At 39.7% G+C, this 17,414-nt stretch overlaps 1 protein-coding gene across 3 annotated transcripts in view; it reads right to left on the bottom strand.

Annotated features, from left to right (window-relative positions):
* Nucleotides 1-207: 207 nt before the first annotated feature.
* FBXL4 (F-box and leucine rich repeat protein 4) overlaps nucleotides 208-17,414 on the bottom strand; it is a 71,325-nt gene continuing 54,118 nt past the window's right edge. For all 3 annotated transcript variants that reach the window (XM_056125061.1, XM_056125059.1, XM_056125060.1), the window contains exons 7-9: nucleotides 12,696-12,767; nucleotides 5,034-5,346; nucleotides 208-867 (exon numbers count right to left, since the gene is read on the bottom strand). In XM_056125061.1, coding sequence (XP_055981036.1) covers nucleotides 704-867; nucleotides 5,034-5,346; nucleotides 12,696-12,767 — 549 coding nt within the window. In that variant the 3' untranslated portion in view covers nucleotides 208-703. The remainder of the gene's footprint in view (nucleotides 868-5,033; nucleotides 5,347-12,695; nucleotides 12,768-17,414) is intronic.

The following is a 17,414-nucleotide window of genomic DNA, read 5'->3' on the forward strand; positions in this document are numbered from 1 at the left end:
AAAAAAAAAAAGGAATAAAATCCACACACAATTCAGACATCTTCGAGGTTTCCCCTCAAAACTTTCAGGCATCGCCTCAAGAGTAGCAGTACTTTGTACAGCAGTTTATATTGTGTTTTTGATGGTGGCATAATTTTACATTATAATCAGTTATAGAAAAAGATGAATATACCAAAAGGAAAGTGGAAAAACTAAAAATTTTCAAACTGATGAAAGTACCATTTTAAGAATCATCTTAGGAGATGACAAGTAAGACTCCCTAATTCGGTCAATTTTGTACATACCAAATAAAACAGACTTATTAAAGAAGTACCTTTACACGGAGGTGTGAAAAATTCATTTTATTTTGCATAAATATCATACTTTGTTGTTTACTGTTTCTTTAAAATAAGTTCAAATGCTTCCACATTACTTTTATTAAACACATAAATATTGACTAAAGCATAATACACTGATTAACGGAAAATAAAATAATAGCAGCCACTCACACTTGAAGAAAAGTGCTTATTGTTATTGTTTTGTGAAAACATTTCTTTACATGTTTACCTGATTTATTAATAGACAATTTTATATTTTTCTTTAAAATCATAAAATATCTTAATGGGTCATACATATTTTAATAGGATTAAACAAGACAAAAAACACCTCCCAAAAGGGACCCCACGAAGCACATTAATTTTCAGTACAGAATTTTTAGATTAAGTCACTGAGTAAAACTCTTTTTTATGAACACTTTTGGAAAGTTCATATTGAACTCCAGCAAAGCTCTATTATCAATCTGTGAACAGAAGGACACGTCGAGTAAAGAGAGATCTTTACAGGATTCTAGGAGTTTTCTCAAGGATGCAGGACTTACCATTCTTGTTCCTGATTTTTAAAAAAAGAGACAAAAAATCAGTATAACATTTACTGATGATCCTGGTAAAAGAATTCCTTACTATTTCTTTAAGCATATTAAAAATTAAACTGTCTTTTAATGCTAAAAATATGAAAGCTATTATATATATTTGAAGTCTTCAAATTGAAACGGTCCTAAGAAATATAAACTGAATCTTACCAGCCAATCTGCTTTTAGGACCTGAATTTTGCCTACTCTGCCCACTCTCCTCATTCCCGCCTTCAGCTTCTTAGAATCAACTCCTCCAGACTTTTTCTATTTCTGTAACCCCAGTTCAAAAATGGTTTTCACATCCCATTTTCCTTAGCTCACGGGTCAAATGAGGCAGCAATGCTTACAATGATTCAAGATCTAATTCCAGCAATGTAATTACTGAGAAAACCATCCTATAGAAACTTGTGTTTCAGGCACTGTAGATACAAAGATGAATAAGACATGTGTCTGCCTTAAAGAATTCATTGACCTGGGCTGGCGCAATAGCACAGCGGGTAGGGCGTTTGCCTTGCACTCGGCCAACCCGGGTTCTATTCCCAGCATCCCATATGGTCCCCTGAGCACCGTCAGGGGTAATTCCTGAGTGTAGAGCCAGGAGTAACTAACCCCTGTGCATCGCCAGGTGTGACCCAAAAAGTGAAAAAAAAAAAAAAAAAAAAAAAAAAAGAATTCATTGACCAGAATTGAAAGCAAATGAAAATAACACAACCTGTTAAGTTTTATGGTAAGTGGTGGATAAAACAATGGCATTACTGGAAGACAGATGATGGATGATGAGTACCATTTAGCCTATGTTAAATTTCAAGTGGTTATGGAATACTTAGATAGAAGCTAAATTATATACATTATGAAAAGCAACTGATACATGGCTCTGAAAAGTTAACTTGTGCCTTATTCTCTGTAAACTCCATCTGCTCCCCTCCCTGCCACAAACTCTGGAAGCTTAGACCACAGATCTTAATCTTGCTTGAGTATGGTCCCAAACTGACCAATACAGCTTCTATTGGACATTTACTTATTTATTTTTTGGGTTTTGGGCAATACCTGATGATGCTCAGGGGTTACTCCTGGCTCTGCACTCAGAAATTACTCCTGGAGGTGCATGGAGAACTATATGGAAAGCTGGGGATAGAACCCAGGTTGGCTGCGTGTAAAGTAAGTAAAGTACAGTACACTACCTGCTGTACTATCATCTCTCCAGCCCCTCTCCTACAAATTCAGAACTGGAATTCAGTACAGATTTATCACACTACCCAAACATACAACATTCCTGTTTGGCATGACTTGGTATGACTCAGGGTCTATGACTGGTATATCCATTAATTCATACAGAAAAATTGGAAGGCTTTCCAGACACACAAAATAACCTACCAAATCACACTTATTGGAAATGTTCTACTTTGGGATAGCAAAGGAAACCAGTAAAACCTTCAGTGTCTATAAGTTCCTTGAGCGAGGGACACTGACAACTAGGAGGCTACGATGGAATATCTGTGTGGCCCCAGAGAACAAACTGGCAACAACTATAACAAGAAAGAAAAGGTGCAAAAGCATCCATAAACACCTTTATGAATGTACAGTGGGGGAGAGACAAGTCGGGGACTAAGGCTGAACTACGCACAACTGGAAAACTAAGAAAAAATGTCCCCGTCTTGTCAAGGGTTTCCAGTCTCTTCTGAAGTCTGATCATAGCATAACTAACTTCTACTAATGAGATCTCAGAGGCAAACTCATAACTTCATCAGAATTTTTCTTCTATTACTTACTTTATCAAATGGATTTCGGTTATATAAAATCAGAAGCCTTGGCTACTGACACTTAGTTTCATGTTTTTTTTTTTTAACCGAATTCTGTGACTATAAGCTACCCGCCAGTCTTGGTCATTAAAGTCCGAGTTTCCAGACAAATCAGAAATCTCTAAAGCATAAAGCCTAAGAAAATGCCAGAGATGGAAGCTAGAGACAGAGCACTTAAAGCAGCTAAGGTCTGTTGACTATGCCTTCCAAATACTTTGTTTTTTGATTTTCTCACCACTTACAATACAATTGTTTTCAGCTAACTTGTTCCTGTGGGCAGGATCCATATCTATCTTGTTTACATAACAGTACCTGATGGGCCCCTGAGATGGTGCCGCGGTTAAGACAACAGCCTAAAAGGACGAGACCATGAGTTTGATGCCTGGTGCTGCCACTGTATGCAATCAAGATCCTAGAAGCTTTGCTGTATGTGCTGGCAGCTCTGCTCTTTCTGATCCCTGGTGCTGCAAGTCATTTCAGGCTACATCAAAGCCAATGGAGTGTGAACACAGTACTCAAAAGGTAGGGGTGTGGGAGTGGGGGGTTGGGGGAGGGTCGTTGGCAAGCACCACAACTACACAGGTGTGTAAGAACCATGGCCATGACAACCTCTTGGCCAGAAACTTATGAACACTGTGACTAAAGAAGTGTGACCCCCCCACCCCCCCAACAAATTCCACAGCCAAGAGTAAAAGCACAGAAACCAGATGTGGCACCCAGAAAGCACCACAATCAAATGTACAATCCCCACAAATGTGTGACTCCTAGTAATGCCAGCAACATCAAGTTAGAAGGGAAGGGAAAAATTTTAAAGTAATTTAAAAACCGAAACAACTCTGGACACAGTATATGCTCAACATGGGTGTACCAAATGAAAGAGTAAGTGGACTATGGGTAACACCCTAATACTTTCATCACTCTGGTCTGGACCCCCATTAACCACTTCAATTTCAATCTCCATTTCAACTACTATTTGTTTCCAGAATAATGTTTCTAAAACAGCTCAAAGACATCACTCAAGCCCCTAATTAAACCCAAGAATAACTCTTTTTTGATTTTGTATAGCCTCCACACCTTGGCTTTCACAACTCCCCAGGAAGGTGGTCAAGAATTTCTCCTTAAACCTTCAGGCAAGAATTTCAAGCTAAACATGCTTGCACAAATTAACATACAACAATATAAGCATTATCTACAAGTGAACCATTGCCTGAACTGTGGAGAGATTCTTAACAGAACCATAAGCCAAGTGCGGAAAATCTTCAGGTTTTCTTTTGTTGAATGTTTAATAAACAGAAAAGGCTGTAATGACTTCACAGACCAATTTCGTATTTTTGAACCACAGCATGTTTCCAGAGGACATTATGACAAGTGGTCTGTAGGTTCGCAAATCAGTCGTTGTGAGGGCAACTGGAACAGTGGCTCCATCAGCACTCCTCGCTACAGTGGGAAGGAGCAAAACCTTACAGTGCACCTAGAGGATAAAATCTAGGGAATAATGAGGACAGAGAGAATTCTGGAACTGGAAAAGAAGCTCAAGAAAGCTGCCTTCTAGGACAGAACTGTTTTTAAGAACAATTGTGAGAGGTGGAAAATGCACTACTTAGTAAAGATTTTAACACACTGGGACCAGAACAATGGTGTAGCAGGTAGGGCACTAGCCTCGCTGTGATCGACCTGGGTTTGATCCCCAGCACTACATACACATGGTATCCCAAGTCCAGTCAAAAATGATCCCTGAGTGCAGAGCAAGGAGTATTCCCTGAGCACTGCCAAGTGAGGCACAAAAACGAAAACAAAACAGAAACTTTTAACATTGGGCCAGGACATGGTTCAGTGGCAGAACATATGAGATCCTGTGCTTGATCCCTGGCACCACAAAACTAAAGAAACTAAAATTTTTCTCCATTCCCCAATGCCTGATAACCAAATACAATTGTTAGAAGTTTAACATCATAAACTTTGTATCTGTGTATAACTGTGTATATCCCTAACCCACTAGAAAATGAATTAATTTATTATCTGACCTTAATAAAAATGGAGAAGGCAGCTCAATTTAAATTTTAACTCTTGTTACTAAACCAAGAATTGATGATGACTTAGAGCTTTCTGATAAGTCTGACTATAAAGTTCTGTTATCATCCTCACTCTTTTACTTAAGTAGATATGTAATTGCTCTCTATATCAACTGACCTATCTTCTTGCACTTCCTATCAAATCAAGCAGTCTTATCAGGGCAAGATTTTCATTGCATCTAACCACATTTTTTTTTTAAAGATTGTGAAACAGCTGAGATTAGGTTTTATGTCAGGAAAACAGGTTTTAAAACAAATTTATGATTTCCTTACCTAGTATGTCTAGTTGCCGTAACCTGGAACAATTACATGCCAGTTCTTCAATGTCTGTGTCACACACAGACCTATTGGCTGTAAGAAAGAGTTTTTGCAAGTTTGGGAGCTGGCGTGCCAGTTTGGCGAAACACCCAGTGCTGCTCTGCAGGGTCGGGCACCAGCCGAGGTCGAGCTCCTCCAGAAGTGGACACCCAGAGGCCAGTTCTGCTATCCCGTTCTCAGTGATATTCTTACTCCGCCACAGGTCCAGAGTACGGAGCTTTTTACACTTGGCTCCTATCATGCTAGCTATCACATCATAATCTTCAATCTGGAAATGAAATAATTCCAGTCTTTTAAATATGTTCAGAAATGCAAACTGCCTAGAGCAAGTTAAAACAAGCATCTCCTACTGTTTGCTTCCATGTACACACCCCACGTGCCTGTTAACAGAGACTGCTGCACTCATCCACAGATCTGCCACTGTTTTATAAAAACAAGAGTAATCACATACTTAAAAATCTATTGAACAGAACTGCAAACAGAGGACTGTGAGTTAAAACCCAAAGCAGCCTGAAATCCTGTCTCTCTCATGAGCTCAAGGATTATGCGTTATTCTTCTTTGCTGCCCATTTTGACCTGGTTGAATCTACTTAAGACGATGTCTAGTTTCTTCTATTTTATATGTGAATAATAAACTTTATAAAGCATCTCTCTCATAATGATGCACATTTTGCTAGGTTCTAAAATATATGAATATGTTGACAGTATTTATAGGGATAATAAATTTTTGTTAAATGAGACATTTGGGAAATCATTATTCAATAGGAAAATAATTTTATTACAGTTAATCATCGTCAGTTACTGACTATCTAGTGTAATCTACCTAATGGCCAAACAATATGACTTACTAGTTAAGGATTAAATTCTTCAATTTATGGGCCTGTACACATAAATAATGTTCTTTACACAGGATCTTCGAAAAGGTTCCTTTGGTTTTGTCAACATCAGATAACAAGATGAAAACAAAGAAGCAAATGCTTCTAATGCTTATTTCCTTTTGCTCATGTAATTTATTCATACTTTTCACTACTATGTGCCAGCAGCACTGGAGAATGCTAGGAACAACAGAGAACCACAACACCAAAATCTCGGCTCACATTTGGGGGAAAGAAGCAACAAACAAATGAGCAGAAGAAATACAGAGTGATGGGTGGTGTGAAAATAGAAAACCAGGGTGATGGTGACAGTCATCAGCGTCAGGAGTTAAGGGAGTGGGTGGTGGCTGTTGGGTGCTCCAGCAATAGACTTTGTGTATTTAAGAAGCAGGAATGAGAGTGATAGGAGGTTGAGGAGGGCACAAAATTATGCAGGGGCCAGGACACAGGCCGTGAAAGTATTCAGATTTTTAAGTAGGAAAGAAATCAACGGAGAGTTTGAGATAAATATGATGCACATTTAATCAAAACCTCTAGCTTCTATCTGGATGATGGTCTGCAGTGATTAAGAAAGGAGGTGAAGTTCCAAGTAGTAGTTAAAACAAAGGAAGAGGAACCCACGAGAGGCTTAGATTAAGGTGCTAGTATGGAACTGGAAAAATGGGACAGATTTGGAACTGTATTCTGAGTCACCATACAGTGCTAAAAGATACAGTGGTGGCTTTTAGGTTCTGGTCTTCAGCAGGTCTGTACATTAGAATTGTATATGGAAGATTACCAGAAACAGGTTTGGGGAAATATAACTATTGACTTAAGTGAATATACTTGAACAAGACACACACACACACACACACACACACACACACACACACACACACACACACACACAATCCTGCAAGCTGCCAGGAGTCAGCCCAGAGCACAAAAGGGTATTATGCTCCCCCAAAAATAGCACTGTAGCACTGTCCTCCTATTATTCATTGATTTGCTTGAGCAGGCACCAGTGAGAGACCTGTTGTTACTGTTTTTTTGGACTATTGAATACGTCACAGGTAGCTTGCCAGGTTTTGCCATGCAGGCGAGATACTCTAGGTAGCTTGCCAGGCTCTCCGAGAGGGGCGGAGGAACTGAACCCAGGTTGGCCATGTGCAAGGCAAATGTCCTACCCACTGTGCTATCTCTCCAGCCCCCTATAAAAATACAAAAAGTAAAAAAATAAAGGAAGAAGCAGAGAGTTAGTAAAAGGGTTAAAGTGCTTGTTTTGTGTGCGGCTGACCCTGGTTCAATCCCCAGCACCTTCCCAGTGCTGCAAGATAGTCCCCAGAATGCAACCAGCACTGATCTCTGGGCAGAGCCCTGAGCACTGCCTGGCAAGGCACAAAACCCTACCACTCCCCAAAACAAGAAACCAAAGAGGAAAGGAAGGAAGGGAGGGAGGGAGAAATAAAAGAAGGGAGATAAAAAGAATAAAGGAAATAAAAGAAAAATTGAGTGCTGGGAATGAAAAAAAGTGATTTTTGCACTTCATTGGTTACTATAATCAATGGTTGCCAACTTTAAGATAATTCTAGGGACTGGTGCGACAGCACAGCTGGTAGGGCATTTGCCTTGCACATGGCAACCCGGGTTTGATTCTCAGAATTCCATGTGGTCCCCAAGTACCGCCAGGAGTAATTCCTGAGTGTGTGAACCAGGAATAACCCCTGTGCATTGCCAGGTATGGCCCAAAAAGCAAAAAAAAAAAAAAAATTCGACTAGACCTTCTGGAAAATTCTTATTCTTGTACAAATTATTACAATAAAAAGAAGAGTCAAAAGCACACACACACACACACACACACACACACATGAAACCCCAACTGATCATTAATGCTTCATTAAAAGAGAGGGATTTAAAGAGAGAGAGTAGGGGGCAGGGAGGGAGGGAGGGAGGGAGAGAAAGGGATTAAGAAGCACAAAGAGCTAGAGCACATGCCTTGCATGTGCGAGACTCAGAGTTCAATCCTGGTACTGCATGCCCCCCCCACCCCCCGACACCAAGGGGTACGGCTCTAGTGACCTCTAGCACTGCTTGGCCCATATAACACTGTAAAGGCCAGAATACTTAATCATCAGCTGAGCTGAGTAATACTAGGAGTGGCAATGCTGATAGTTATTATCATCGATTTGGCAGTTATAAAAATCAATTTAGGAGATGGTGCAAGCTCCAGTGATTTTGACAACTATAAAATCAGTCCTCAAATTTTGCACTCATGAAGGGAGGGAACTCTGGAGACCAAAACTCAGGTACCTATGGATGTGGTGGTCAATACTTTGCAAACCACAACACCGAGATGGACATGGTGGTTCCAGCAGTAGCAACAGCTGTGGCAGTGACAGGAAATTTCAACAACTGCAGGGAAACAAAGATAAGCAGGACAGGAGAGCAAGACAAGTGACAGGATAGCTACCGGTTACAGTAAATCTGTAAACTCACCATGCACAGTGGTGGCAGGGCCTAAGCTGCTTACAAATAAGACATGCTTTAGACAATATGTATGTGCATGGGCAAAACCTTCAGACTTTATTTGTGACTAATATATAGCAGGTTATTTTAGTTTCTGCTCTTTAAAAAGCATAAAGCTGTCCAACAAAGGGTTTTTTTTTTCTTCTTTTTGGGTCACACTGGTGATACTCAGGGGTTGCTCCTGTCTCTGTGCTCAGGAATTACTCCTGATTGTGCTTAGGAGACTATATGGAATGCTGGGGATCAAACTCTGGTCAGTCACATGCAAGACGAACATCCTACCCACTGTACTATCTCTCAACTCCAACAAAGGATTTTATGTAGTTTTTTTTTTTGCACTCATGCTGATGATTGCTAAATAATATAGTCTGATTATGATACTGAATAAATATGTCTTTAAAAATAAAATGAAAATAAAGATGAAAACTGACTTTTTGTCAATTGATAGAAAATTAAAAATCGACATAAACAGGATCCTGGAAAATTCTGGGCCTAGGGTGGAGAATAGTATTTCTATGCCAAGTATGGAATGTCTTAATCTGTACCAGTATCAACAATATAAATAGTATTTCTGACACTCAATATTAAAACTCATTCTGAGCAAACAAATAATGTTAATAATATTTTATTTGTAATACCACATTCTAACTTAAAAATAGCCTAATTACTTGGGACTGAATTGATAGTACACAGGAAGGATGCTTGACTTGCACATGATTGATCATGGTTGAATTGCCAGCACCCAGAAAGGTCCCTCGTGTCATGCCAGGAGAGATTCCTGAGAACAGAGCATGGAGTAAGCCCTGAGAACCATTTTGTATGGCCCCAAACTCAATAAATATAATAAAAATAAAGTCTTGATCTTTCAAGTCCAGATTCTCCCTTGAACATGTCTCTCATTCTGCTTGTTTATTCTATTCTGGAAAAGCCCAACCTCTCTCTTGAATATATATTCTTCACTTTCTCTCCCCTCACATTTTTCAAAGTCAATTCATTCACCAAAAACTATCTTGCTCGTTGGAAATGATGACTTTGGACAGGAACTGAATGTTCAAAGTAGGAAAAGGGATATTCATGATAACCTTTCAGTGCCTAGGAGCAACAGCACAGTGGGTAGGGTGCTTGCCTTGTACTCGGCCGACCCAGGTTTGATTCCCCCCGTCCCTCTTGGAGAGCCCGGCAAGTTACTGAGAGTATCCTGCCCGCACGGCAAAGCCTGGCAAGCTACCTGTAGTGTATTCAATATGCCAAACACAGTAACAAATCTCACAATGGAGATGTTACTGGCGCCTGCTCGTGAAAATCAATGAACAATGGGCGGACAGTGCTACAGAGCTAATGTCCAAAAGGAGAGAGAGAGAGAGAGAGAGGGAGAGAGAGAGAGAGACAGACAGACAGAATGATACTGGGGTGGGGGTGGTAGGGAAACTAGGGACATTGGTGGTGGTAAACTATTAAACTATTGGTAAAGGAACAGGCGTTGGAACACTGTACGACCTAAAACCAATTATGAACAACTCTGTAACTTGTATCTAATGTTGATTCAAATTTTTTTTTTAAAAAAGACACCCAATTCCACTTATAGACATATATAGAATTCCAACTCTAAAGTGTCTCTTCACAGATATTTGTTTTTCTGAAAAAAAGTTGCTCTAGTTTAAAGGGAAGTATATGACAGTAAAATATGTACAAAGTTAGGAGGTCCTATCCGAACTAAAGGGGATAGACTAACAATAAAAATACACCAGGGGGCTGGAGCAATAGCACAGCGGGTAGAGCGTTTGCCTTGCACGCAGCCAACATGGCCGACACAGGTTCGATTCCCAGCATCCCATATGGTCCCCTGAGCACCACCAGGAGCAATTCCTGAGTGCATGAGCAAGGAGTAACCCCTGAGCATCGTCGGGTATGATCCAAAAAGCAAAAAAAAAAAAAAAAAAAAGAAACCACCAAAATGTCAGCAAATGGTTAGTTTGCTGTTATTAAAACTCCTACTGAAAGTCCCTGGGCATAATAGAGGGATTAACAAAGTCCAATTTACTAAGAATTCAATCAGAAGTGAGGAAAACCTAATACTAGGCCAGTAGATTCTAAAGATTATTTCCAGAGATCTGGATGGGGCTGAAGCGATAGCACAGTGGTACGGTGTTTGCCTTGTGTGCGACCAGCCTGGCCGAGCCGGGTTCAATTCCTCCACCCCTCTCAAAGAGCCCGGCAAGCTATGGAGAGTATCTCGCCCGCACAGCAAAGCCTCGCAAGCTACCTGTGACATATTCGATATGCCAAATAAAGTAACAAGTCTCACAATGGAGACATCAAGCAAATAGATGAACAACAGGAGGACAGTGCTACAGTGCTGCAGTGCTGGATGGGTCTGAGTTGCTACTAGGAGTTTAATTAATTGGGGTCTAACCATGCATTTAAAAACCATGGGAGCATTATAATAGCTATCTGTAGACTATATATCAAAATCTTGGGACAGCTCTGAATTTATTGCTGAGCTCCAAAAGATGTTTACATGGGATCTATTTTAGGTCTGGGGCTATGCTTGTTAATTGCAAGCATAAAACATGGGGAAAATTTCTCTGACATCTTGCAACTATCTTGCTTATTCAGGTCTTCCTAGTAAGTAGATATAGAATGTACTTGTTTCGCGCGCGCGCGCGCGCGCGTGCGTGTGTGTGTGTGTGTGTGTGTGTGTGTGTGTGTGTGAGAGAGAGAGAGAGAGAGAGAGAGAGGAGAGAGATGCAAAATGTGTGTGTGGTGTGAGAGTGTGTGTGTGTAAGAGAGAGAAAGAGAGAGATGTTACAATCAGTTGCATTAGAAGACTCAATTTGCATGAGCATACAACCCAGCAAAGGGCTCTCTCTTTCTACACACACACACACACACACACACACACACACACACACACACACCCCAAGTGTTCTATTTACCTTTGAGTTTTAAAATCATTTGTAAGTTATATAATTTGTACTAAAACAAACAAAAACTGTCTCACAAACTCTTTCAGTGTCACATACAATCACAATTGTTAAATTTTTCCCTGTTTACTGTTGTCTTTTTTTTACCATTGAGCCATACCTAGAGAAGCTCAGGGCTTACACCTGGCTCTGTGCTCAGGGATCATTCCTGGCAGTGCTCTGAGGACCATATACAGTGCTGAGTATTGCTGTAGCATCAATCACATGCTAGCCCTATCCGAACTCTCTGGCTCTATCATGTTAAATTTGAAAGAAATTTAAAGATTAGCTCTTAGATAGGCCAGGATGCACATTCAGGGATTGGCTTTTGAATTTCAAAGACCACACAACTTAAAAAAATATCTGAGTTCCAACATTAGGGGCCCGCTCATCTTTTCATAAAGTAAAGTAAGTAAAGTAAAGGCCCTCCCGTTGATCGTCGATTTGCTCGAGCGGGCCCAGTAACGTCTCCATTGGAGACTTTGTTGTTACTGTGTCTGGCATATCGAATACTCTCGGTAGCTTGCCAGGCTCTCCGAGAGGGGCGGAGGAATCGAACTCGGGTCGGCCATGTTGGCCGCTTGTAAGGCGAACGCCCTACCCGCTGTGCTATCGCTCCAGCCCATATTACCCAGAAAGGGCAGTAAAAAAAAAAAACAACAGGAAGAAATTAAACCTATGTTCAACATTCTCAAGAAATAATCACAGTTTAGAAACTAAAATTAGATTTGTGAGAATGTCCAGAAAACAGGCATTTGGGTATGGAAAATTTTTTTTTCTCTGTGTGTGTGTGCGGGGGGGGGGGGGGGGGGAAGGGGGGACAACACATCACTGCTTACTCATGGCTCTGCACTCAGGGATCACTTGGGGGACCACATGCAGTATCAGGGAACGAACATGGGTTGACCGTGTGCAAGGCAAGGGCCCTACCTGCTGTACTATCTCTCTGGCCCACGTATTCTGTTCTGTTTTGTTTTTTAAGAAATCAGAGGTAAACAGTTTTGCCTGCAATAGCAGCTGGCTTAAGGCAGAACCACTCTTTCCACCACACTTTTCTTGATCTCATGGATAGTTACCTTATCAACTTTCAAAAAGTTTCCAATTTGGAAAAAAAAAAACTAAAAAGCAAAATGTTTCTAAATAAGGTACAGAGTAGTTAACCATAAATATGAAAAGCTATGGGCGAATTTGGGGTGGGGAGGGTCAGATGAAATTTACCCAAGGGAAGAAAAAGAGAACAAGCAATTGAGTATAAAGGATTTTCAAATACTTACCATTACACAACTACCCAAACTGAGGTGTTGAAGCTCTGAACAGAAGTTCAAAATGCTGAGCAGCGCTGTTTGCTGCCATGAGGGACCACATCAGAGGCAAATATGGAAAGTGAAAGAAAGTGAAACAAAGAGAAGAGGTCAATTAGACATTAAAGGCTGTCACTGCTTTTCCTGAAATAGAGCTCAAAACCTACTTTACAGACACCACAAATGCCACTTAATGAGTCCCCAGGTGCTCCCACCATTGATTGGCTTAGAGTCAAGGTAATCATTACTAGGCTCCATGTAAGTCCTCACTTTGTACACCGTTTGCATGCCCTAAAGATACCTACGTTCCCTGTGATCTCTCAGCTCATTTCCCAAAAGTATGCCATTTGAAAATCTGCTTAAGACTAAACAATAAGGCAAATGAAAGCACTCCTCCCTCCAACACAAAACAAACAAAAAAACCAAACAATAACCACAATCCAGAGAGGACTGGTGACACTGAAAAACAGCAGCAGCTCTGACATTCACTAATCAGCCGCAGCCTGATGGAACTGCCAATAGAGTCGCCCCAAATCAGGACTGAACTGGCGACTTTAATGTCAGGGGATTCTTTTTGCTGACAGGGATATCAACAACCATTGAGCACCTGTCACTAGCAAGACGCAGTCTAAAACATATATAATGTGCACTTTCTAGTCATGTTCCTGCCATTTAAGCCCATCTATCCTGTGCAATGAAAATGGTCTCACCACTAAAGGAACCCAAAGCATACTAGACTACTAATAACCCTGTACCACTATACCTAAAACAAATATATCATTTCATTTCATCTATTATTTCATTTATACTATAAACATTTTTTTAAAAAAAACTTTAATTTTTTTCTTTTATTAACAAAGAAAAATACTACTCAAATTTATAACTCAAAATTATATGACAATATTTGTTTTTCAAACATTTGAACTAAAATCATATGTAAACAAAATTAAGGACCTACTGTACAATGTCCATTTAATACAGATCTAGAATTCAGAAACTAAAAAATGTCACCTGGGAGTGAGGAAAACGTGTCAGCAACAATTATTTTAGCTTACTAACAGATGGGAAATGATATTAGGCTTGTTTTTAATGAAAGTACTAGATCCTTATAACCAAACTGCTTTGTGTAAGACTGTTTTATTTGAGGTAGGTGGTGGGGTTAGGTAAGGTAGTGCCCTGAGAACTCTTACAGGGATTAAGGCACATGCCTTGCATCCGCTGACCTGATCAAATCCTCAATACCACATATGGTCCTCTGAGCATCACCAGGGGTCACTCCTGAGTACAGAACTAGGAATAGACCCTGGGCAACAACAGAGTTGCCCAAAACTCACCTCTCCCCCAGAAAAAAGATTGTATTACATTTATTAATGAGTACAATACAGAACATACAGAATTTTTAGAGTATTCCACATATTCTTAAATATAAAAAACTGTAGAAATGCTCTGTAGCACTGTCGTCCCGTTGTTCATCGAATTCCTCGAGCGGGCCCAGTAACATTGTGAGACTTGTTACTGTGTTTGGCATATCGAATACGTCATGGGTAGCTGGCCAGGCTGTGCCGTGCAGGAGAGATATTCTCGGTAGCTTGCCGGGCTCTCCGAGAGGGGCGGAGGAAAAAGTTAAATAAAATTACACATACACACACACACACACACACACCCCAACCCCTCATTCAGGAAACTTGTTTAGTAATATATATTTATTTAAAATGAAGAATCCCAAATATATGGACAAGTTAATGTTTGATGTAATAAACCCCCATGTAGTCATTACTCAAGATTTTATTAAATTGGGCAGGAGAGGTAGTATAGCATTTGCCTTTCATCTCGCAGATCCAGATTTGATCCCTGGTATCCCACATGGTCCTGAGTACTGTGAGAAGCAATTACTGTGTGCAGAGCCAGGAGTCACCCCTGAGCATCACTGGGTATGACCCAAAAAGCAAAAAATAAAATAAATAAAAAAATTATAAAATTTAAAAAATTTATATTCTTTATTTTATATCCCTTCATTTATTCACACACTTCCTCAGAAGTAAACTTTCTGACTTAGTTTTTAAAAACATGCTTAAAAAATATTTTTACTATGTGCTATGGGACTATGAATAGTAAAAATTGTTCCATTGCTTAAAAAACTCTGTGGTACAACACCCAAAAGGAGAGAGAGAACAGAAGGGAATGCCCTGCCACAGAGGCAGGGTGGGATGGGGGGGATGGGGGATGAGAGGGATACTGGGATCCGTGGTGGTGGGAAATGGGCACTGGTGGAGGGAGGGGTATTTGATCATTGTATAATTGAAACCCAAGCACAAAATTTTTAAGTCTACAACTGTACTTCATGGTGTCTCACCAAAACAAAACAAAACAAAACAAAACCCTGTGGTTTTTATATAGTATTGTAAGGTGGCTCATCTGCCTTTTTCTGAACACATAGTGCATGAGAAATAGGTCCACCTTATAGTTCTGGTCACATATTTTTAAACTTATTATATACTATTCCATTATGCAAATGCAAATATTATTCAACAGGCACTCATTTGTTGAGTAGTTGAGTATTTGTTTTTTATTTACTTTTTTTTTTTATCTTAGGGTCATGCCTAGTAATGCCATATAGAATAACAGGGAGAAAGTCAGGGTTGGCCTGTACTATCTCTCTTACCCCTACAACCTTCTAACCATCATGAAGATTGTTATGCCTATAAGCATTCTATATACCTATAAGCATTTAATAAATGAATATCCCTTGCCCATTTATAGAAGACTTTTCCTCTTAGAGCACATACCAACCAGAGAATTTCTAATTCATCTAGATATGCTTGGACTTCACTACATTTTGCAAAACACCAACATTTACAACACAGTACTGGAAGTCCTAGCCACAGCTCTTAGGCAGATAAACGAATAAATGGATTCAAATTAGAAATGTTAAATTATCACTATTTGTTGATGGCCTAATATACACAGAAAACCCTAATAACTCCACTAGAAGATGTTTAGAAACGAACAATAACTGCAGAGCAGCAGGCTACAAAATCAAGATAAAAATCTATGTCAGGTTGTGGAGATTATAACAGGGGTTAGGGAAATTCCATAAGGCAAGGTTATTCCTGCAAGCTTGGAACCCTGGTTCAATCTACAGCAGTACACAGCTTCTGAGCATTGCCAGGTGTAGCCCTAGTCTTCTTGGGATGCATCGGACCCTCCCAGCACCATGTTCTAAGGTCATGACATGCAACCAACCAGGAGTGACCCCTCTGCCCCCTCAAACAGTACTTGGGTACCCCTCCACAGCCTCCCTCAAATCAATCTTGCTTCTATATTTAAACAAATGAACTAGAAGACAGGCCAGAGAGATAACTCAATGGGTTAATATGCATATTTTGCATATATAGGAAGTCCAGATTAAATCCCTGACACCAAATGGTCCCCCAAGCACTTCTAAGAGTGACCCTCAGGTACAAAACTGAGAGTAGTCCCTGACTTGTACCAGGGTGGAACCAAAACCAGAAGCATGAAAATAGATAAAACAGTAAACATGAAGAGAAAGATTTTTTTTAAAAGTTTATCATTTTGCCCAAAGACATCAAGTGTCTAGGAATCAGCCTAATAAAAGGAGGTGATATACTTGTAAATCCAACACTGTAAGTCACACTAAAGAAATAGAAGTGGTCAAGAAAAATGGGCAAATACTCCAAAAGTCAGCACTGTTAAACTGATCAGACTAAACAAAGCATTTTACAGATTTCAATGGAATCCCTATTAAAATTCAAATCACATTCTTCAAGGATTTAGAAAAACTACTACTAAAATTTTCATGAACCATAAACTCCCCCAAAAGCCAAAGTAATTCTGAATTTAATAAAAAAAAAAAAAAGGAAGCACTGAATTGTGTTCCCTACCTTAAGCCACACTAGAAGGTTACAGCAATCAAAGCAGTGTGGTAGTGGAATAAAATCAAGACTTTAGACCAATGGCATAGAATTGAGAGCCCAGAAGGAACCCCTCAAATAAATAGACAGTTGATTTACAGAAAAGGAACATGGTATATTAAGTGGAAGAAAAAAAGCCCTTCAACAAATTGTGTTGGAAAAACTGGATAGTCACATGCAAAAATAATGAACTTGGGCCTCTATCTCACATCATACACAAAAGTTATTTCAAAATAGTGCAAAAACCTTAATATGACTCAAATCCATAAGACACAATGAGTAAAAGGCAGGCAGAACTTTCCATGACCTTCACTTCAAAAATGTCTTCAATAATTTAGATTTTTCACTGGCAAAGAAAAAAATAAACAAATGGGACTATATCCACCTTCTACATTGCACAAGAAATAAAAGGACAACCTACAAAATAGAAGAAAAGTATTTGTACACCATATATATGACAAATGGTTAAAATCCAAGATATAAAAAGCACTCACAAACTTAACAATGACAATAACAGCTACAACCAGTGAGGGAATTTTTGGATGTTGTATTGAATTAGAGGGTGTAAAAGAAGTCAGAGGGAGAAAAAAATACTAGATCTAACTCACCAAGAAACAAAGGGGAGGGGGGGAAAGGGCAATGATCAATGAAAACAAAGACAGACTCTTGAGTACAGAATTAAGTTTGCCAAGCAGGGGCTCAGAGGAGGAAGGAATGAGGTTAAAACGAAAAAAGTAGTGGATGGCTTCTGGCACTTTGG

This window comes from Sorex fumeus, unplaced genomic scaffold, assembly GCF_029834395.1.
Source record: "Sorex fumeus unplaced genomic scaffold, SorFum_2.1 ptg000054l, whole genome shotgun sequence".
NCBI lineage: Eukaryota > Metazoa > Chordata > Mammalia > Eulipotyphla > Soricidae > Sorex > Sorex fumeus.